The sequence below is a fragment of the Portunus trituberculatus genome, chromosome 5 (assembly GCF_017591435.1).
Source record: "Portunus trituberculatus isolate SZX2019 chromosome 5, ASM1759143v1, whole genome shotgun sequence".
NCBI classification, from domain to species: domain Eukaryota; kingdom Metazoa; phylum Arthropoda; class Malacostraca; order Decapoda; family Portunidae; genus Portunus; species Portunus trituberculatus.
In genome coordinates this window covers 2811546-2831194 of record NC_059259.1, presented here as the reverse complement: position 1 = coordinate 2831194, position 19649 = coordinate 2811546, and the positions used below count along the sequence as shown (strand labels likewise).

The following is a 19649-nucleotide window of genomic DNA, read 5'->3' as shown; positions in this document are numbered from 1 at the left end:
TGTGGGTGAGATGTTGGCTCTTACGTAGTCCTCGTTTCCTCCCTGGCCCCTCTGTCTCTCTTCCCCAGAAGTGTTCGTTCTACGGGTTGTGTCCTGTCCTTTTTGGGATGGGAAGAGTGGGTTTGTGTTTTCTTTCTCGTGTTTCAGGCCGGCCCGGGTTCGAATCCTTACCAAACTTATTGTAGTTGCCCGATGGGAAATGTAGCGTTCTCCCGTTAATCCTAGCCGTACCATATGACCTAAGCTGCTGCGGCGCCCAATGGAATAAAATCCATTTCTTTTTCGTGCTTCAGGACTTTTCTTCCCCTTGGTTTTTTTTAATGGAAATTATTCCATTAAGCGCCGCAACAGCTTAGGTCATATGGCACCGTAGTTAGTCCGGCAAGAGACAGCGAGGACCAGGAAGCAACTGATCCAGTCTTTGCGTTTATCCTGGCTGCCATCATTATTCAGCCTCTTTCCCAATCCCTTATGAAGCCAGTTAAGGTGTTCTGGTGCGGGCGGATGGCTATATGTGTGACTCCAGATACCACCCTAGTCATGTTATTAATCTTTTAGATTTATAGCCCCGTCACATCCAGGCCTCTTCCTCATTCCCGGCCACTGGCCACTGGCTGCATCCACGGACGAGATCGCTAAGCAGCTCCCGCGAACGAAGACGCCTTACAAAGTCCTCGTCTATGTGGGTGTGTAAGGCTGCCTCTTCGCCCCTGCCCTTTTAGCGCCACCCGGACGTCTAGGAGGTCCAGCCAAGGCAACTCTCTCTTAGGAAATGAGGTAAGTGCCCTTTTTTTGTTTTCTTCTTTATCCGGTTCCCATGGCAGTTGTGGGGTCCATTAATGTGTTCTGTAGGCTGCGTTTACACCAATGAATCGAATCGATATAATTCATGAAGAATTATTTGAATCGAGTCATTTTGAATCTGCATAGTTCCAACCGGCTGATTCACATCAATCAGATGATATAGTGTACCAAGACAGCCTTTGGGAAGTACGGACGTATTTTTGCAGATATAGCAGTGTTACAGTGGCGGAGGAAGCGTAGGTGTAGGCGTCGGCAACGAATATGGGTGCATACCATTCATTCTAGAACACCTCAATTTTGGAGCTTTGGATATTTGTTCCCAGATTTGGTCAATAATCCGGAGAGGTTTTAGGATTTCTTTAAGATAAGATGTTGGTGGAGCCTGTCACCAACAAGAAGTACTAGGCCTACAGCAGAAGCCATGTTAATTCCTGACATTCTGAGAGAATACTTTGTCTCGCCAAGTGAAGCTGTCAGTGGAGAATGATCCACTGATACATACATTCACAGCGGAAGAAAAGGGCGCTCCAGTTGATACATATAACATCTAGTCTACTCTTTATTTAGGCTTAACGGTATACGGAGGATATTAAAATGAATACAGGTATGTTAATTCTATTATTTGTCATATTAACTTTTACTTTGTGACGTGCCATACCGTAGTATTTATTGAACGAAGAGCTTGTCGAATGGTGTTCGTGGTCGTTGATGTTACCACACAACTTCTAGGACATGATTTTGTCACACTGGTTTATTATTGGACTGTAAAGCTAGAAGCATACGTGAGGGCACAGCGCAGTTAGTATTGCATGGTGAAGTAAGACAGGTTCCATGTTATGTTGTAAATGAAGTATCTTCCCTACCTAAGACAATACAGGACTTTTCGAAGAGATACAAGTCAGTGATGGAACCACATCAAGTAAAAACTGAAGAATATTATGTCACTACTGCCTCTCATTTCATTGATACAGGAAGTTCTGCGCCCTCCTTCGCTTCTCCTAGGCGTCTACCCTACGATAAGCTGCAGGCCGCCAAGGAAGTTTTTCCACGCACTTCTTACTGTTGTTGTCATGCGCCCCTCCAGGTCACCGTTGGCGTCTTCTTTACACCTAGTTCCCAAAAGCAAGCCGGGGAAATGGCGCGTCACTGGTGACTACACCCCCCTCAACGCCATCACCAAGCCCGATCATTATCATTTCCCGCACATATAGAGTTTGTCCAACCAACTCCACGGTTTGACTCGTTTCAGTAAAATAGATTTGTTTCGAGCTTAACACCAGATCCTCATGAACCAGGAGGACGTTGAGAAGACAGCAGTTACCTCCCCATTTGGCCTATACGACTACTTGTATATGCCTATGGGTGTCAAGAACGCTGAAAGTACTTTCCAAAGAGTGGTGGATTGCATATTTTGTGACGCAAAGTGTGTATTTATTTATCTTGATATACTTATTGCATCCCCTAATGAGGAACAGAATTTTCATGATCTTGAAGTGGTTTTACAGAATCTGCTGAATCATAACTTAAGAATCTCGTTGGATAAGTGTGTCTTCAATAAAGAAAGCTTACGCTTTCTAGGACATTACGTAACAGCAGAAGGACTACGAGCGCCAGAAGAGAAGATAGATGAGACCACCACCATCTCGCAGGCAAAGAATTCTGCAGCTATACGCCGCTTTCTGGGAATGGTCAGATTTTATAGGAGAATGATCCCTAATTTTTCTGATATTATGCATCCTTTCAGTGAGATCGTTAGACAGCATCCTAAGGCGTCAGAGTTATCATGGGAGCAACAGCATGTGCAGTCATTTGACAACATTAAAGAACAACATAGGAATCAGGACGCCTGTACTCTTCGCCATCCTTTACCACATTGTGCAGACTACCAGCTTGTTACGGACTGTTCGCAAGAAGCGGCTGGAGCAGCCTTTCATCAGATTGTGAATGGCAATTCAGTACCTGTAGCCTTTTTTTCTAAGAAGTTAAGCGGAGAGGGTGTACTTTACATACAATAAGGAACTCTTGGCTGCATATCTGGCTGTACTACACTTTTGTCACATGATTGAGGGTCGTCGTGTAACTTTGTTAACTGATCACAAACCTCTTACATTATCTTTCAACAGCTCCCACACAGCTAAGACCGATCGCCAGCAACGATATTGGCCCATAATTACAGAGTACTTTGAATCGGCCCAATACATCAAGGGAGGAGACAACGTCGTTCTCGAATGCCTGAGCCGTGCAGTAAACGCAGTTCAATTAGAAGCCTACGACCATCTCTCCATCGCAGAACGTCAACAGAAGAATGAGGAAGCGCAGTTCTACAAAGATCGCTTGAAACATTTCCCGGTGGCCAAGAATACTACACTACTCTGCGACACGATCACAGCACACCCACGTCCCTTTCTTTCTAGCTCGTGTCGTTTTTCAGTATTTAATCAATTCCACTATCTCACACATCCAGGGATCAGGGCCCTTCTGTGCCTAACCAAGCCAGACAACTCCTGGCTGCCCTTAGAACCTGGTCATCTGCTGTTAAGAGGAGCTTCAAATATACCAGTGGACATTTTAAGTCGCTTCCGTTATCCTCGTCTTTCTTCACACTCACTCGCAAGATCGACACCCACTCCTTACTGAGTCTTTGTCATCTTATTTTGGATGAAACTTTTGTTGTTGCTTTACACATATCAAAAGCTTTTGTTAGAGTCTGGCACAAAGCTCTGATCTCAAAACTACCCTCATATGCTTTCGATCCTTCTCTCAACTTTATCTCGTGTTTCCTCTCCGACCGTTCTATTACTCTTGTGGTAGACGGCCACCGTTCTCGTTCTCCTAGATCTATTAACAGTGGTGATCCTCAGTGTTCTATCCTCTCACCCACTGTCTTCCTTTTTATTCATTAATGATCTTCTAAATCAAATTTCATGCTCTAATGATTCCTATGTTGATGATACCATTGTATACTTTTTCACTTCCTCTATAATATTTCTTATTGGGGCAGAAAAAAAAAAAATAGTAGTGTCCAGTGCCTCAAAAACTCAATTCCTCCATCTATTAACTCGACACAACCTTTGCAGACAACTGTTCCCTCATACACACTCAGCTGTCCTTTTCTTCTACACTGAATATCCACGGTCTGTTCTTTACGCAAAATCTAAACTAGAAACTTCACATCTAATCTCTTGCTAAAATAGCTTCTATGAAGTTAGATGTTTTGAGGCGTCTCCGCCATTTTTTCTCTCCCCTCCCCTCAACTGCTTATTCTGTACATAGGCCTCATCCGCCCATATATGGAGTACTCTTTGCATGCATACTTACCCTCTTCCTGCAGCCTCACAGCACATGGCTTTCTTCTTCCTCCCGCTCTTACTCTGTCCAACTCTCTAATGCAAGAGTTAACCAGTACTCTCAATCCTCCATACTTTTATCTGGTAAACTCTGGAACTCCTTATCTGCTTCTGTATATCCATCTTTCTTGACTTCATTTAAGAGGGAAGTTTCAAGACATTTTTGCCTGTTTTGGCTAACTCTCTCGGACTGCAAAGAAACTGGCAACTTAGTGTTTTTTTTTTTTTTTTATGTTGCCCTTGTCCAGCTTTCCCCTAAGAAAAGCAGAGTAGTATTCTTAGTCCCATTTTATTTTGTATTATGATTATGATATTCTGTCTATAATTCGCATCTCTAGAAACTATAAAATACTCACTGTACCCCTTACGACTATGTGTTATGGCATTTCTCACCAAACGCACAGTTCTTGGAGGGGCAGATTCAAGATTCCCTTTATTTCATCCAGCATTAGGCCTATCTGTGGGGCTTTGAGTTTTCTGTTGCTAAATGTATCGATGTTGTTTCCACTAGACGTAAAATATCTGATTTGCATTTGACTCCTCAAGGCCAGTCGATGTTTCAAAACTCAGTCTAGTCTTTAGGTCTGAATTTTGACGCAGCCTCAATTGAAAGACTCATATTAATCAATTTTTTATCCGTTCCCGTAAAAAAAAATCAATGCCCTTAAATAACTTTCTGGGACTAATGTGGAGTAGACAATGGTATACAAATCCTTAATTCGTTCTTATTTAGACTATGGCTTACGAGTGTAGCTGGTAATGGCTCACCAGTGTAGCTGGTGAAAGGTAGGTATTGAAAAACGTTTTGCTCTCTTATCTTTACTACTTTCAAGACCACATAGATAATTATCCGGGTTCTTAAGAATCCTCCTCCGATTAATGCTACAGATATATTGTCAATCTATAACTATCATCATATAAAACGTTCTTAAGAGCCCATGTAACTTCAACCAAATGCTTTTAATATAATGTTAGTGGTGAATAAAAACGATTCTGAACATGGTGCCTGGTCTCACATGGACTCCACGATGGCAGCCAGGGCGGCAGTAAAAGCAGCGTTATAGTCGCATGCAACCTCGTTTTTCACGTAATCATGGCGATCATCGTTGTAGCTTCCGTCCTGAATGAGAGAAGAGCTACGTTGTAGAATAGAAATGTTACTTCCTATAAACAATGAACACAATCTACTATTCAATAACTAACATTAAAGGATGGTGTGTCTAACTGCTTTATATATATATATATATATATATATATATATATATATATATATATATATATATATATATATATATATATATATATATATATATATACATACTTGTGTAACAATATGCCAGTGTTCCGTTAATGTTGAAAGAATGGTGAAGGAAGAAAGTTGAAGAATAGAAATTGATAAAAATTGCTGTTTAATTAGCTAATATCAAAGAACAATGCTTCATACTTTGCTCGTACACTTATTTAACAATGTGACATTGAACTAGTGATATTGCAAGAACGGTAATGAAGCAAAATTATGAAATAATATTACATCCTACCCATAAAAACAACATACGCAACCCATTGCGTATTTAATTAAAATAGGGACACAGTTTCTGATTCGTTTCTATTGATACTCTTTTCAATGTAGGAGTGGCACTAGCCTATAACAATAAAAATGAGAAAAAAAATCTAAGGTATTAATCCCTACAGAAGACTAACAATATACCGGTGTAGCAGTAAGGTTAAGAAAGTGGTAAAGGGAAATGAAAACGGATAACATACCTGACTAGGACCCCCCACAAGGGCTCCGTACAGCGTCTGGGGATTGGGGCCACCCTGGTTCAAAGCCCAGTTCCCGTCACAGTACTCGGGCATATTTGGGCACGAGCTGGGCAAGGCATGGGTAAAAAGATCACTATATGTAAAAGATAATTTAGGGGACGCAAATGGGACCCGCTAAGTTTTTATCAACGTTATTGTTGCTATATAATTTCTTTCTCATTACATCCTTCATCATCTTCTCTCTTGATCAGAAACATAGATATTTATAAAGATGACGAACTCATTGTGATAAGTATTCAAATGTGTTTTAAAGGCAACTAAATTAAATAAACAGGTATGCTAATGCTTTCCTTTTTTTATGTTGTGCCCTATTTCGCCTGTAGGTTTGAAGAGTATGGGAAGCGCTGTTCAGCTTCCACCCATTAGAGGCGCAGGCAATTTTATTTATAGTGGTACCCATATTAGGGCCCATGTCACCACCCAAGTGCATCATTGTTGTAACCACCTAGAACCTGGGTATCTTGGTAATATGTAGGTAACTTTTAAACCACTCGACAAATGGCAAAGTATCAAGGTGATACATGGTGGGATTCGAATCTACGCGTGGACGTCTGCCATGATCCCACGCTCATCACCTTATTCACTACGCCACCGCTACCACTACTAGTCTCCTATGCTGGTGTGGGAGACGCAGCACCGTTTCTTTTTTTCCATATTCCATTCCATTCCACTCCATGGCGCGGCCTATCTGGGATCTGACCTAGGGGACAGTGAGGTTAAACAATGCTGGCCTCATCACCTTCCAGTGGGAACAAGAACCCCACTCATAACTTGTCGCCAGCCATGAGGGCGCCACAATCTGAAATAGTCTTAATCCAGCCAGCCTTGGACATGAATGTGTGGTTCCTGGCAGTTCAGATTATTTATCCTGTACAATTTTATTCTATGATCTTACTGCAGTAGTTGTTACACCACCTACCACCACAACCATCTTAATGGGTATGTACCATACAAAACATTACAAGTATATTCCTATCCAATTATTTTTTTCCTTAATCACGTCAGACAGCTCAAATTTGTTTTTTATCTTTTTTTTTTATTATTTCCTCACCAGCAGCCTTTATAACCTAGAATAAATAACTTGCCTTCCATTTTTCATTGTATGCAAAAATAACGGTGTTTTAAATTTTAACAAAGGGCAGAGTTAGCAGTAAAAGAAGTTGTTTTTATGTGGTAAAGAAATGAAGATGTAATAAATAATTGCTAATCACAATTACATAGCTTCAAATCATAAAACAATTTCAGTTAAGATCGAGGTATCTTGATTCTCTCTCTCTCTCTCTCTCTCTCTCTCTCTCTCTCTCTCTCTCTCTCTCTCTCTCTCTCTCTCTCTCTCTCTCTCTCCTGCCTCGATTCAGCTTCCTCGGTCTGCTTTTGGAACCTGTAGTTTTTTTTTTTTCTTTTTTTTTTTCTTTTTCACACTAAAGCAATGAGGGTCATTCTTGGTAGCTATGTGCCTACCAAAGTTGTCAACATACAGCGGAAATTATCGCCCCCATCCCTGCTAGAGAGAATTTAAATTACCTCTCACCGCACTTCATAACATTTGGTTAGGGCTTCTTATGGCCCCGCTCCGCCCATTTCTCCTCTTCTACCGTCTGGTCGTCGACTTATAAAGTCTGTTTCTTCTTTGCTTAATAGCCTTGATTTGCAATTTCTTGCAGTTGACATGGTGCCAAGCCAGGAGCAATGGATGCTTCCATCATTTGTGATAAGCTTCACTCCCACCGGGAAGTCTGAACCGCCTCCTTTACAGCTGCAACACGTTGAGCAGATAACATCCGCCATCACTTCTTTACACTGACAGATCCCTGTAGTCTGACGGTGCATTGGCCTGAGTTGCCGTTGGTTTTGTGACCCCCGCTAGTTCCACGTTTTGTGAACTGTATTTCATTTTGAATGTTGAGAGTGATTAATATTATACCTATTCGGTACTTTATCCTGCTCTGTAGTCTCTTTCCGCTGTTCTTCCTTCTTACTTTTTAATTGTTCAATGTGTCCTATCCTTTTCGTCCTTAATGAGTGCTCGTTGTCTCTGTGTGAAATTCATTTGCATTTCTTCTCATATATGTTTATGCCATAATGCCACAGTTGCCTGCCTAATGAATGGAGCCTGTCGTTTCCCTCATCGTGGTGATGGGAGTTCTCTCTTCCTGCAGAGCTACCTCGCTAGGATCCACTCCGGTGCTATCTTGCTTGAGTAGCGTCACTGGGATACCGATAGGTCCTTCCATGTTACCATTTGCCACCAGGATCCATTCCGGTGCTATCTTGCTTGAGTAGCGTCACTGGGATACCGATAGGTCCTTCCATGTTACCATTTGCCGCCATAGGAGTCTTTCGGTTCGTTGCCACATTTTCTCGACTCATCTGCTTCTACTTGGCTACTGTCCGTCATGGCAGGTTGCCAGAATGGAGGGCGATCCTTCTTTCACCAAGCGTCGCCTTTGACGCGCTTCACTTGCCAATACTATGGAGCACTACTACCTGGCATGCCCATAGCTGTCAACCTCTGGAAGTCCCAAAGAGCGAGAAGGACGCGCCCAGGACGGGGGATAGCCCCTGGTGAGGTCCAGGGTGACGCCATGGTGGTGGGATGAAGGAAGACGAAGACCTCCCAAAATTAGGGATTTTTGGTTACCAATCAGGTGAAGGCTTACAAACTGAAGGAAGGCGAACGTTTCATAATCCGGAAATGTAATAAAGAAAATCAACCCTTTCTCTCTCTCTCTCTCTCTCTCTCTCTCTCTCTCTCTCTCTCTCTCTCTCTCGTAACTCACCTAGAGCGATGGTGAGGCTTCTGTGGACCGTTATTGTAGCCCACCACGAAGGAGCGACCGTAGGTGCCAATGATGTAATCGATCTGCCCCTTCCCCCAGCCATAGTTGGTGCCCGAATCGATTCCCAGCTTGTTTGCCTAAACAGATACAGTGTTGAGGAATAAAACATGATGAAATAAAATATAGTTTAAATTGCTAAAGCAGGGAGAGAAGTCATGCAGTTAACTTTATCATCAGGAGTTAGCATGAAAACAATGGTAAAAGATAACAATAGATACAATATGTAATAAAGTAATGAACCACACAAGATGTGTTCTGCACAGTTAATAAGACATTTGATGATTTTTCTTAGTGAATTAAGAAATTCTTTATGAAATGATTTTCCAACAAATGAAGAGAAATGGAAGACAGTGTATATTTTGAAACATATCAGTACCTCAGCTCTACTACTAGTGACAAATTAACAACATTTTTACATTATTAACAGATCAAATATCCTTGGGAAAGTGGATAAAGATTCCTGTAACCTTTGAAAGCGGTCGTGGTGGAAAAGCAAAGTGTCTGAATAAGGACCATAGTCATCAACATGAAACTATAGAAAAAAAAAAAAAGTCTTGGCTAAAAAAATCATTCACGAGGAGTAGGGAAAAAGGGTAGATGTGTCAGACATTTGTTGGACCTCTATGTTAATATGCTTGGAATATTAGTGGCTATCTAGAACTGTAGCTACTAATAGAACCAAGAAAAATAGACCGGGGATAATATGAAGAGTTATAGATAGATAGATAGAAAGTGCATGAAAGTAAAAAGTCGAAATTATGTTCATAAAATCTAAAAAAAAAAAATTTCATTAGATACCAACTAATAAACTTTTAGTTGCCTGAACGTTTACTCTCTCTCTCTCTCTCTCTCTCTCTCTCTCTCTCTCTCTCTCTCTCTCTCTCTCTCTCTCTCTCTCTCTGGACAATTTTCTGAAACTTTTGTTCGCGTCTTCTCTTCTTTCAAAAGCTCTTACATGAAGTGACACAAGTTTGGAAAAATGTTTTTAGGGTCCCTTCTCACCATGAGAGCAATGAAGGCTGCATTAGCTGCCTGCCTTGTGGAGCCCCACTCACTGATGAATACCATACCGCCAGGGGTGTACGGGTTGTTATTTCTGATGTTGCTGAGGAAGGTGTTGAGGGCGCCCGAATACTTGCCGTCCCCGTCCAGCATCGTGAAGAGAGCCTGCGTAAGAGTATACAGATGTAGCGATAAACAAGACATGGTATTGTTGGCTTGTGTGATACAGTACATGCAAGTAGCTATTAATGAATAAATCAAAATAAGAATAAATAATGAGGAATAGGAGATTAAAGATTTGAGCTGTTGAATTGCACTATTTATCCTTGAATCTATTTACGTGTATGGAAAATGAATAATGCTACACTTTCGGCCTACTTCTCAAACAGTGAAAACTAGAGTACCACATTAACAGTTAGCTAGATACACACAAACAGATTTCTTAAACGCATCTGATGGGGTTTTTGTGTATGCATAGGATCCCACGACAAAGATGCCATAGGTAAATTAAATACCGTGAAGGTGCTGGTTATAAAAGTGAAAGTGAGGCTGATGATTTACCTAATATTTACTATTGTGTCCTCTCGAGATACACAATGTAATAATGAATGGGGAAAAGAAACGCTGAGTGATAAGGTTGTGGTGCTGTGGTGCATATCTTTTTTTGCACTGGGACAAATCCTCTTCACCGTGGCTTCAGATATACCAACTGCATCTGCTGCCCTCTTCTTCGCTTGATTTGTGGGATAAAAGTGGTCTTTGCAAGCTTTTTCTTATAAGAAGTATCTATTAATTCTGTAGACAAACTCCTTGGTTTGGATATACAACACACAGTAAGACAGGGAAGCGTCGGTGTCCTTATATCGTGGCAGCCAGATGAGAAGCGAGTCGATTTGCACCTGCGTGGTGACCTGACTTCCAACCCCCCTTTCCCAGGTAAAACCCCGCCTCGGGTCGAATGACAACGTCGCCCGTTCTCTTATGCCACATGTCATACATGTCCATGAAATACCATCATTTGATTTGGTATATAACACTTATGTGAATCACCTGCTATTTAATGAAATAGTCAGAATATTCTTAGAACGCCACTTGTTGATAATACTATGATTAAAGAACCATGAGGAGTACAGGCGGAATGTTTTGATTGGCAATCTGACAGAATGGCAAACAACACCCTACGGGTCAGTACAATTTAGTTTTACTATAGAGATGTTCATATGTTTGCATTTGTAGAAAATGTCCATTGACGCTTACTTAGATTAATGAGCACAAAAGCTGGATGCTAAAAATATATCGATAAAATATTGGAGAATAAGTGATCACGAGGTAGAACACAGATATACGTTCTCTCTCTCTCTCTCTCTCTCTCTCTCTCTCTCTCTCTCTCTCTCTCTCTCTTACATAGACTCCGGCGTTTTTGTTGTCCCAGGAGAATTCGCCAGGAACGTTGCCGATGCCGAATTCATCCCAGAACTGTTTGGCCTTATCCAGGTATTGCTGTTCATTGGTGGCGCGGTACAACCACAGAGCGGACCAGCACAGCTCATCCCCATAGCCACTCCACGACCTAACCATCAGATATAGGACAAATAACATTAATGAAAACAATAAGCTTATTAGGCTCTAATAGCATAATTGACATAAAGTTAGCGTAAGCAAAATTCTCGTAATGTGTAGCAAAGATAAAATAAAGAATGATTGCTTCAAAATACAAATAAATAAATAAGAAGAAAGGAAAGAAGTGCTTTTCAAATGTCATTATAGAGTAAAAAAAATGGTAAATATATTTATAGGCATAATAAATAGAAAAAAATACCTAGTTATGTCAAGAGATGTTATATATAAGTATATATATATATATATATATATATATATATATATATATATATATATATATATATATATATATATATATATATTATAGCCTATACCGCCTATAGGCATACTTGAAGAGTATATGTGGGAAACGCTGTTAAGGTTTCGCCCATTAGTGGAGCAGGCAGTTTTATTTATAGTGATGCCCATATTAGGGCCCAAGCGTATCTTTGGTGTAGCCACCTAGAACCTGGGTATCACGGGGATGTGATTAGCCAAAAGTCAGGGACATGTCTTGAAACCTACCTCTGTCTTGACCTTGAAACCTATGACAAATATCTTCAAAGTATGACAGAAGAGAATGAACATGTTTTTTGTTTTTTTTCTCACCTGTAGAAGTCTGCTGCTTGTGGGATTGAGTTATGGTACAAATCCCTATTCTGGTCAGCGAAATCAAAGAGTTGCCTAGCGTGGGTTAGCAGAGTGCTGGAGTAACCGTCGTCCACATTCTGTCAGAGAGAGAGAATTGTTGTTGTTGTTTGGTAAGTTTATTGCGCACATGGCTGGCGTCGGACTATCCATACAAACAAAAACAGAAGTTTACAGAAGAACAAAATCAAGGGGACAATAAGAACAGTAATAACAACAGTAACAAGAACGAGAAGAATAACAGGAACAAAAACATTTGTTAGAACAGTAACAACAAAAATAAATAAATGAATAAATATATAAGTAAAAAAATAGATAAATAAATAAAAATTAGTAAAAAATAAATAGTAGTAGTAGTAGTAGTAGTAGTAGTAGTAGTAGGGAGAGATAGATAGATAGATAGATAGAGAGAGAGAGAGAGAGAGAGAGAGAGAGAGAGAGAGAGAGAGAGAGAGAGAGAGAGAGAGAGAGAGAGAGAGAGAGAGAGAGAGAGAGAAAAAAATTTTTATTCAACGGTATTTTTTGTCTAGATATTCACTAGTGTAAGATGTACAGACTGTCAATATTTCCGGTGTAAATAAGCTATTCATTGCAGTAAGGAAGAAGCTTACCTTGAAGACAATTGACGCGGCGGCCATAGCAGCGGCAGTCTCTCCAGCCAAATCAGATCCTAAGGACCAAAAATGTTCAGTGTTGGCTTTATCTCCGTCATCATTAGCAGCAACATCGTCATTCCCCAATTCATTTCATCTCGTGTTTATATATATATATATATATATATATATATATATATATATATATATATATATATATATATATATATATATATATATATATATATATATATATATATATATATATATATATATATATATATATATATATATATATATATATATATATATATATATATATATATATATATATATATATATATATATATATATATATATATATATATATATATATATATATATATATATATATATATATATATATATATATATATATATATATATATATATATATATATATATATATATATATATATATATATATATATAACAAATTTACTTAGTTTATTTGATACATTATGTATTGCTACAATATTAGCAAGCCTTCCTTCCTCTGTTCATATTTTCTTCATTGATTTTTTTTTTTTGTATGTGTATAGAAAATTGCCAACAGAATTTACGTCTATTCTACTTCATTTATATTTATGATCTTATATTTCTCATTCTGAGTCGATTCGTGCTACAATTTTTTTTAATAATAGTATTAGTAAGATATTCAAATATGACAGGCGGTGCACTTATTATAGTTATAACATGTGTCATAGCTATTGTAGATATGTATCATGACTTCGAACATTTATCATAAGTCGTACATATTTTATAAGGCATGAGCTATGACTTGACCTAACCGTCTATTTTAAATGTCTCCTGTAGAGGTGGGGAATTTCCGGTCTCAGGCCGTATATATATATATATATATATATATATATATATATATATATATATATATATATATATATATATATATATATATATATATATATATATATATATATATATATATATATATATATATATATATATATATATATATATATATATATATATATATATATATGCAGGAGGGCAACAAACTATTTATAAGAAAAGGCCAAGTTTAATTGCTGGTTCCCTTAAAGACTAGTTGAGAATTTGCCAAAATTAAGGGACAAATGTCTTGAAATCTCCCGCTTTGAAACAAGTCAAGTCGCAGGAAGACGGAAATACAGAAGCAGGTAGGGAGGTCCAGAGTTTACCAGAGAAAGGAATGAATGATGGAGAGTAAACTCTTGCGTAAGAGAGTTGGACAGAATAGGGGTGACAGGAAGAAGAAATCCTTCTGCAGTAAGGCCGCAGGAGGAAGGAAGGCATGCAGTTACCAGGACCAGTAGAACAATTAGCATGAAAATAGCGAAAAAAGACAGATAGAGACGCGAAATTGCGGCAGAGGAGGGGAGTTAATGAAACGAAAAACTTTTGATTCCACCCCGAAACCCCCAAACATGAGAGGAGTACTCCATACAGGGGCGCAAAAGACCCTTGTACAGAGTTAGCAGTTGGAGGGGTGAAAAAAAAAAAAAAAAAAAAAAAAAACTGGCGGAGACGCCTCAAAAGGCCTAACTTCATAGAAGCTGATTATGATTTAAGGACAGACCGAGGATACTCAATATAAAAAAGGGAGATAGTTGAGTGTCATTGAAGAAGAGAGGATAGTTGTCTGGAAGGTTGTTACGACTTGATAGATGGAGGAACTGAGTTTTCGAAGGATTGAACACTACTAAGTTTAATCTGCTTCAATTAGAAATCCTAGAAAGAGCCGAAGTCAGGTATTCTTTGGCGTCCCTGTGTGATCTGTTAACTTTCTGAAGGATTGGTCGTCTCTGAAAGGACGTGGAAAGATGTAAGGTGGTATCATCAGCGTAGGAGTGGATAGGGCAAGAAGTTTGGTTAAGATCATTAATGAAGAATAGAAAAAGAGTGGGTGACAGGACAGAACTATGAGGAACACCATTGTTAATAGATTTAGAAGAGTGGCCGTCTACCACGGCTCCAATAGAATGGTCAGAAAGGAAACTTGAGATAAAGTTGCAGTGAAAAAGGAAACCGTAGGAGGGCAGTTTTGAAATCAAAGCTTTATGCCAGAATCTATCGAAAACTTTTGATAAGTTTAATGCGGCAGCAAAAGATTCACTGAGATCTTTAAAAGAGGATAACCAAGACTAAGTAAGGAGGCAGAAGTTCATCAGTAGAGCGACCTTGACGGAAGCCATACTGGCGATCAGAGAGAAGATTGTGAAGTGACGGAAGTTTAAGAATCTTTCTATTGAGGATACATTCAAAAACTTTATACAAGCAAGAGATCAAAGCTAAAAGACGGTAGTTCAAGGGATTAGAACGGTCACCATTTTCAGGAACAGGCTGAATGTAGGCAAACTTCCAGCAAGAAGGAAAGGTAAAAATTGACGGACAGAGTTGAAAGAGTTTGGCCAGGCAAGGTGCAAGCACGCAAGCATAGTTTTTGAGAACAATAAGAAGGACCCCATCAGGTCCATAAGCCTTCCGATGGTTTAGGCCAGCGAGGGCATGAAAAACATCATTACGAAGAATTTTAATTGAAGACATGAAATAGTCAGAAGGAGGAGAGGGAGGGACAAGCCTAGAATCATCCAAGGTGGAGTTATTAGCAAAGGTTTGAGAGAAAGAGTTCAGCTTTAGAGACACAAGAGATGGCAGTGGTGCCATCAGGATGAAATAAAGGAAGGAAAGTTGAAGAAATAAAGTTAGTGAGATGTTTTTGGCCAGATGCCAGAAGTCACGAGGGGAGTTTGAGTTTGAAAGATTTTGACATTTTCTTTTTATGAAGAAGTGTTTGGCAAGTTGAAGAACAGACTTGGCATGATTCCGGGCAGAAATATAAAATGCATGAGATTCAGGAGATGGAGGGCTCAAGTATCTTTTGTGGCAACCTGTCTACCATGTATAGCTCGAGAACAGGCTTTGCCAAACCATGGTTTAAAAGATTTAGGTTGAGAAAAAGAATGAGGAATGTACGCCTCCATCCTAGACACTATCACCTCTGTTCTGCGTTCAGCACAAAAAGATGGGATTCTGATACGGAAACAGCAATCATTCCAGGGAAAATCAGCATAATACCTCCTCAGATCCCCCCCAGCTGGCAAAGGCAAAACGCCAGAGGTACCTCCGCTTTGGGGATCCTAAGGAGAGATTGGATAAATAGGACAAGATACGGAAATGAGATTGTGATCAGAGGAGCCCAGCAGAGATGATTGTTGGGTATGTTTTCCAAGACGGTCAGGAATACGATTAGGGTGTTGCACCTGTTGCTTTAGGTCATGGGTAATAGCAAAGTTGAAGGCTAGTTCACTAGGATGGTCAGTGAAGGGAGAGGAAAGCCAAAGCTGGTGGTGAACGTTGAAATCTCCAAAAATGGAAATCTTTGCTGACAACTCACTCTTGGATGATTCTGGGCTTGTCCCTTCCTCTCCTTCCTCTGACTGTTTCATGTCTTTAATTAAAGTTCTTTGTAATGACTTTTCCATGCCCTCGCTGGCCTAAACCCTCGGAAGGCTTATGGACCTAATGGGGTCTCTCCTCAAAAAACTGTAGTTCCGTGCTTCGATCTTGCCTGACCTTACTCTTTCAATTATGTCTATCGACTTCTACCTTTCTTTCTTGCTGGAAGTTTGCCTACATTCATCCTGCTCCAAAAAAAAAAAAAGTGACCGTTCTAATCCTCCAAACTTCACCCTATAGCTTTAATTTCTTGCTTACCTAAGCTTATGCTTCTTATGTGCTCCTTACTGCACTCCACAATCACATTATTTTGTAAGATAAGATATGTTTGCAATAAGTATAAAATTTTTCAAGTACTTCGTTCATCTCGCACCATGTCTGCAAAGCTATGCATCGGAATCTAACATAATTAATTTACCTTGAAGTGGTTTGCAATTTTACTTATATAGTCACTAATTTTGTAAGCTAAATGTATACTAAAAAGTAACGTTCCAAATTTTTTTTTACAGCGACATTTTGCTAAACATAATATTTGTCACTCTGTGAGATGCAGATATTGGTGATTTATGTTGGCAGCCGCTCCTTTTTAAATAAGAAGAGCTTAAGGAGCAAACGGAGAGAGAGAGAGAGAGAGAGAGAGAGAGAGAGAGAGAGAGAGAGAGAGAGAACTCATGTGCCAGCCCTTAATGAAGGAGTCAGTAATTGCCAAGAAGTGTATAATAAGAGCCTTGAGCACTCCTTACTGAAAGAATTCAAGTCATAAAAATAGGAAAACACAGAACTAGACAAAGAGTAGTGGAGTTTAACCATGATCTGATTTAGACTAGAACTTTCCCATCCATTCTGTGTCCTAATTTTCTTCAAGAGCGTATCCTGAAATCCCCAATAAAATACTTTGCTTTCAGTTATTATCAGCGAATTATGCACTATATATGATGGTAGTCGATATTGATTTTTCCATCCTATACCCTAATGTTGTTTAAGAACCTTCGTTGAAGTGCCTTATAAAATAACTTGCTTGCAATTCTTAGTAGATCGTTACTCTTTTGAATACTAGTGAATATTGATCGACAACGTACCTGGAGCTCCTTGGTGGATCTTGAAAGCGGGACGATACATGGTCATGTCTTCAGGGCGTCCCCAGAAGCCGTGGTCCGCGTATCCGTCCCCAACCTGGCCATAGAACTCCCTCTCGGCCGTGTGGCACTTAATGAAATAGTCAGTCGCCCAACGCACAGCGGCGCGCCCATAGTCTAGCTGTCCTGCAGGGAAAAGGTGAAGGGTCTAAGGATCATACTCTAGAACACTTCTGCTCGTTTCTCACCTACTTTCAAGAGGTTCTAGTTGAAAACGGAACTGTTTATTCTGAGGTTAACAGGATTTCAACAGTATTATCAGGAGAAATACTCTTGAGAACCCGTTTAATAATCTCTCTACCTTTTGAAAATATTTGTAGTGAGAGCAAAGCGTTTCAGCATATGGTCTCTCTCTCTCTCTCTCTCTCTCTCTCTCTCTCTCTCTCTCTCTCTCTCTCTCTCTCTCTCTCTCTCTCTCTCTCTCTCTCTCTCTCTCTCTCTCTCACACACACACACACACACACACACACACACACACATGTTAGTTTCTTTTTTCCACACACGCCTCATTGGTAATAGCAATCTTACCAGCTTTGATATGTCCCTCCGTGAAGTCAATGAGACCCCAGGACAAGACGGTGGTGGTGTACGCCATTGGAAACCCGAACTTTACATGATCACCAGCTGCAGTTAAAAAGAGAACAATAATGAAACCATGATTTTGGACATTGTTTTAAAAAAATAAAGTATAAAAACCATTGAACGCATGAATGAATAAAGAAACTATTAACAAATAAATGAAGAAATAGATAATTGTGAGTTTATAGGTCCAAGACGACGTCTTTATTCTATTCAAAACTCGGTCCATTGGTAAGATTAATGTATTTTCTCAAAGTGAAAAAATAAATAAAATGAAATGGCGATATAAAGTAAAAAGCGACCAATAAGATTAAATAAATGTAAGTCCATATAAAACCATATGAAATGATGTACTTATGTTCAGTTTTACACTCGGTTTATTGGTTGGATGAATATGTAAATTAGCAGCAGTTACCTCACTTGATTGCAAAATTACATTTACAGTATATAATTTTCATTAGTTAAACCAAGGGGGAAACAAATTTAAGAAGACAATGAAGAAATCTTGAGAGAAAAGAAGGAGCCTAATATCCCCTGGCTCTCTCTCTCTCTCTCTCTCTCTCTCTCTCTCTCTCTCTCTCTCTCTCTCACCATCATAATAGCCGCCAGTCAGGTCCCTCCCTACGTCATTGCCGTCCCCGAGTCCTGAGTTGCCGCGCCAGGTAACACGTTGGTCGGGCGGAAGATAGCCGGAGCGCTCCGCCTCGTAGAACAGATAAGACATACACAATACCTGAAATGGGTGGTCAAAAGTGAGGTACATAAGTCGAAGCAGATAGTCTGAACAAAAGCATGCAGCAAAGGTATGAGAATCCAGAAGAAGGTTCATTAAAGAAAATACTGTTAGCTTATTCTGTAAAAGTGTGAGAGCTCAGTTTTAGAGAAGGAAGGAAGGTTACCAGTAAGAAGGTAGTCACTCTGAAGAAAGCACTAGTGTTGTTCAGAAAAGGTAGGAACATTCAACTGTGAGGATCACAATATGGAGCAGCAACACAGAATTAATCAGCATAGGTCTGTTAATAAAGTCGTGCTCCAGAGATGGCGGTGGTATGCTGCCTGAACGTAATAGAAAAGGGAAAGATAGTGAGGATACATTATTGGACAGTATTCTTACTGCGTTAGAAGTCGCGATCCAGCAGTGGATTAGGTAAAATTTTGATATTTCTTATTGAATAAAGTGTTTCTGGCAAGCTGTATGAAATGTCTTTTTTTATTTATAATGTAATAAGAAGAGCAGTCAAAACTAAAGCTAAATTATATTGATTAATCAACAAATTATTTACTTGAACTAAAAAAACTGAACCTTAGTTTGCTTAAAGCCGTAGCCGGTAGTACATAGTATACTAGTTTTCAGTACTCCTAGAAGATCATAAAAGAAGCAATCATAGTATGTTATTAACCGCCCATGTACAGAGTACTCTTCACATGTTTAAAGGGATCCCACACACAGTTTTATTAAATAAGGTGAAATCCAATGCTTTTCGTCTCATCATTTCCTCTCTCTCTCTCTCTCTCTCTCTCTCTCTCTCTCTCTCTCTCTCTCTCTCTCTCTATATATATATATATATATATATATATATATATATATATATATATATATATATATATATATATATATATATATATATATATATATATATATATATATATATATATATATATATATATATATATATATATATATATATATATATATATATATATATATATATATATATATATATATATATATATATATATATATATATATATATATATATATATATACATAGTGAAGGCGAG

At 39.0% G+C, this 19649-nt stretch overlaps 1 protein-coding gene across 1 annotated transcript; it reads right to left on the bottom strand.

The window, feature by feature from the left end:
* Positions 1-4954: 4954 nt before the first annotated feature.
* LOC123515970 (endoglucanase E-4-like) lies at positions 4955-18645 on the bottom strand. Its single transcript, XM_045274929.1, has 10 exons — positions 18459-18645; positions 17817-17912; positions 17232-17414; positions 12676-12734; positions 12026-12144; positions 11222-11387; positions 9818-9982; positions 8756-8892; positions 5916-6021; positions 4955-5271 (listed from the first exon to the last, which is right to left on the bottom strand). The coding sequence occupies exons 1-10, from the start codon at positions 18628-18630 to the stop codon at positions 5164-5166; spliced, it is 1311 nt and encodes a 436-aa protein (XP_045130864.1). The 5' UTR covers positions 18631-18645; the 3' UTR covers positions 4955-5163.
* Between the last annotated feature and the right edge of the window lie 1004 nt (positions 18646-19649).

Bases quoted from the DNA above. Each gene is read 5' to 3' on its own strand.
- LOC123515970 (XM_045274929.1), bottom strand. From the start codon at position 18,630: ATGTACCTCACTTTTGACCACCCATTTCAGGTATTGTGTATGTCTTAT. The intron at 12,145-12,675 runs GTAAGCTTCTTC...TCTCTCTGACAG, and splicing joins CCGCGTCAATTGTCTTCAAG to AATGTGGACGACGGTTACTC. The intron at 8,893-9,817 runs GTGAGAAGGGAC...GTATCTGTTTAG, and splicing joins CAGCCTTCATTGCTCTCATG to GCAAACAAGCTGGGAATCGA.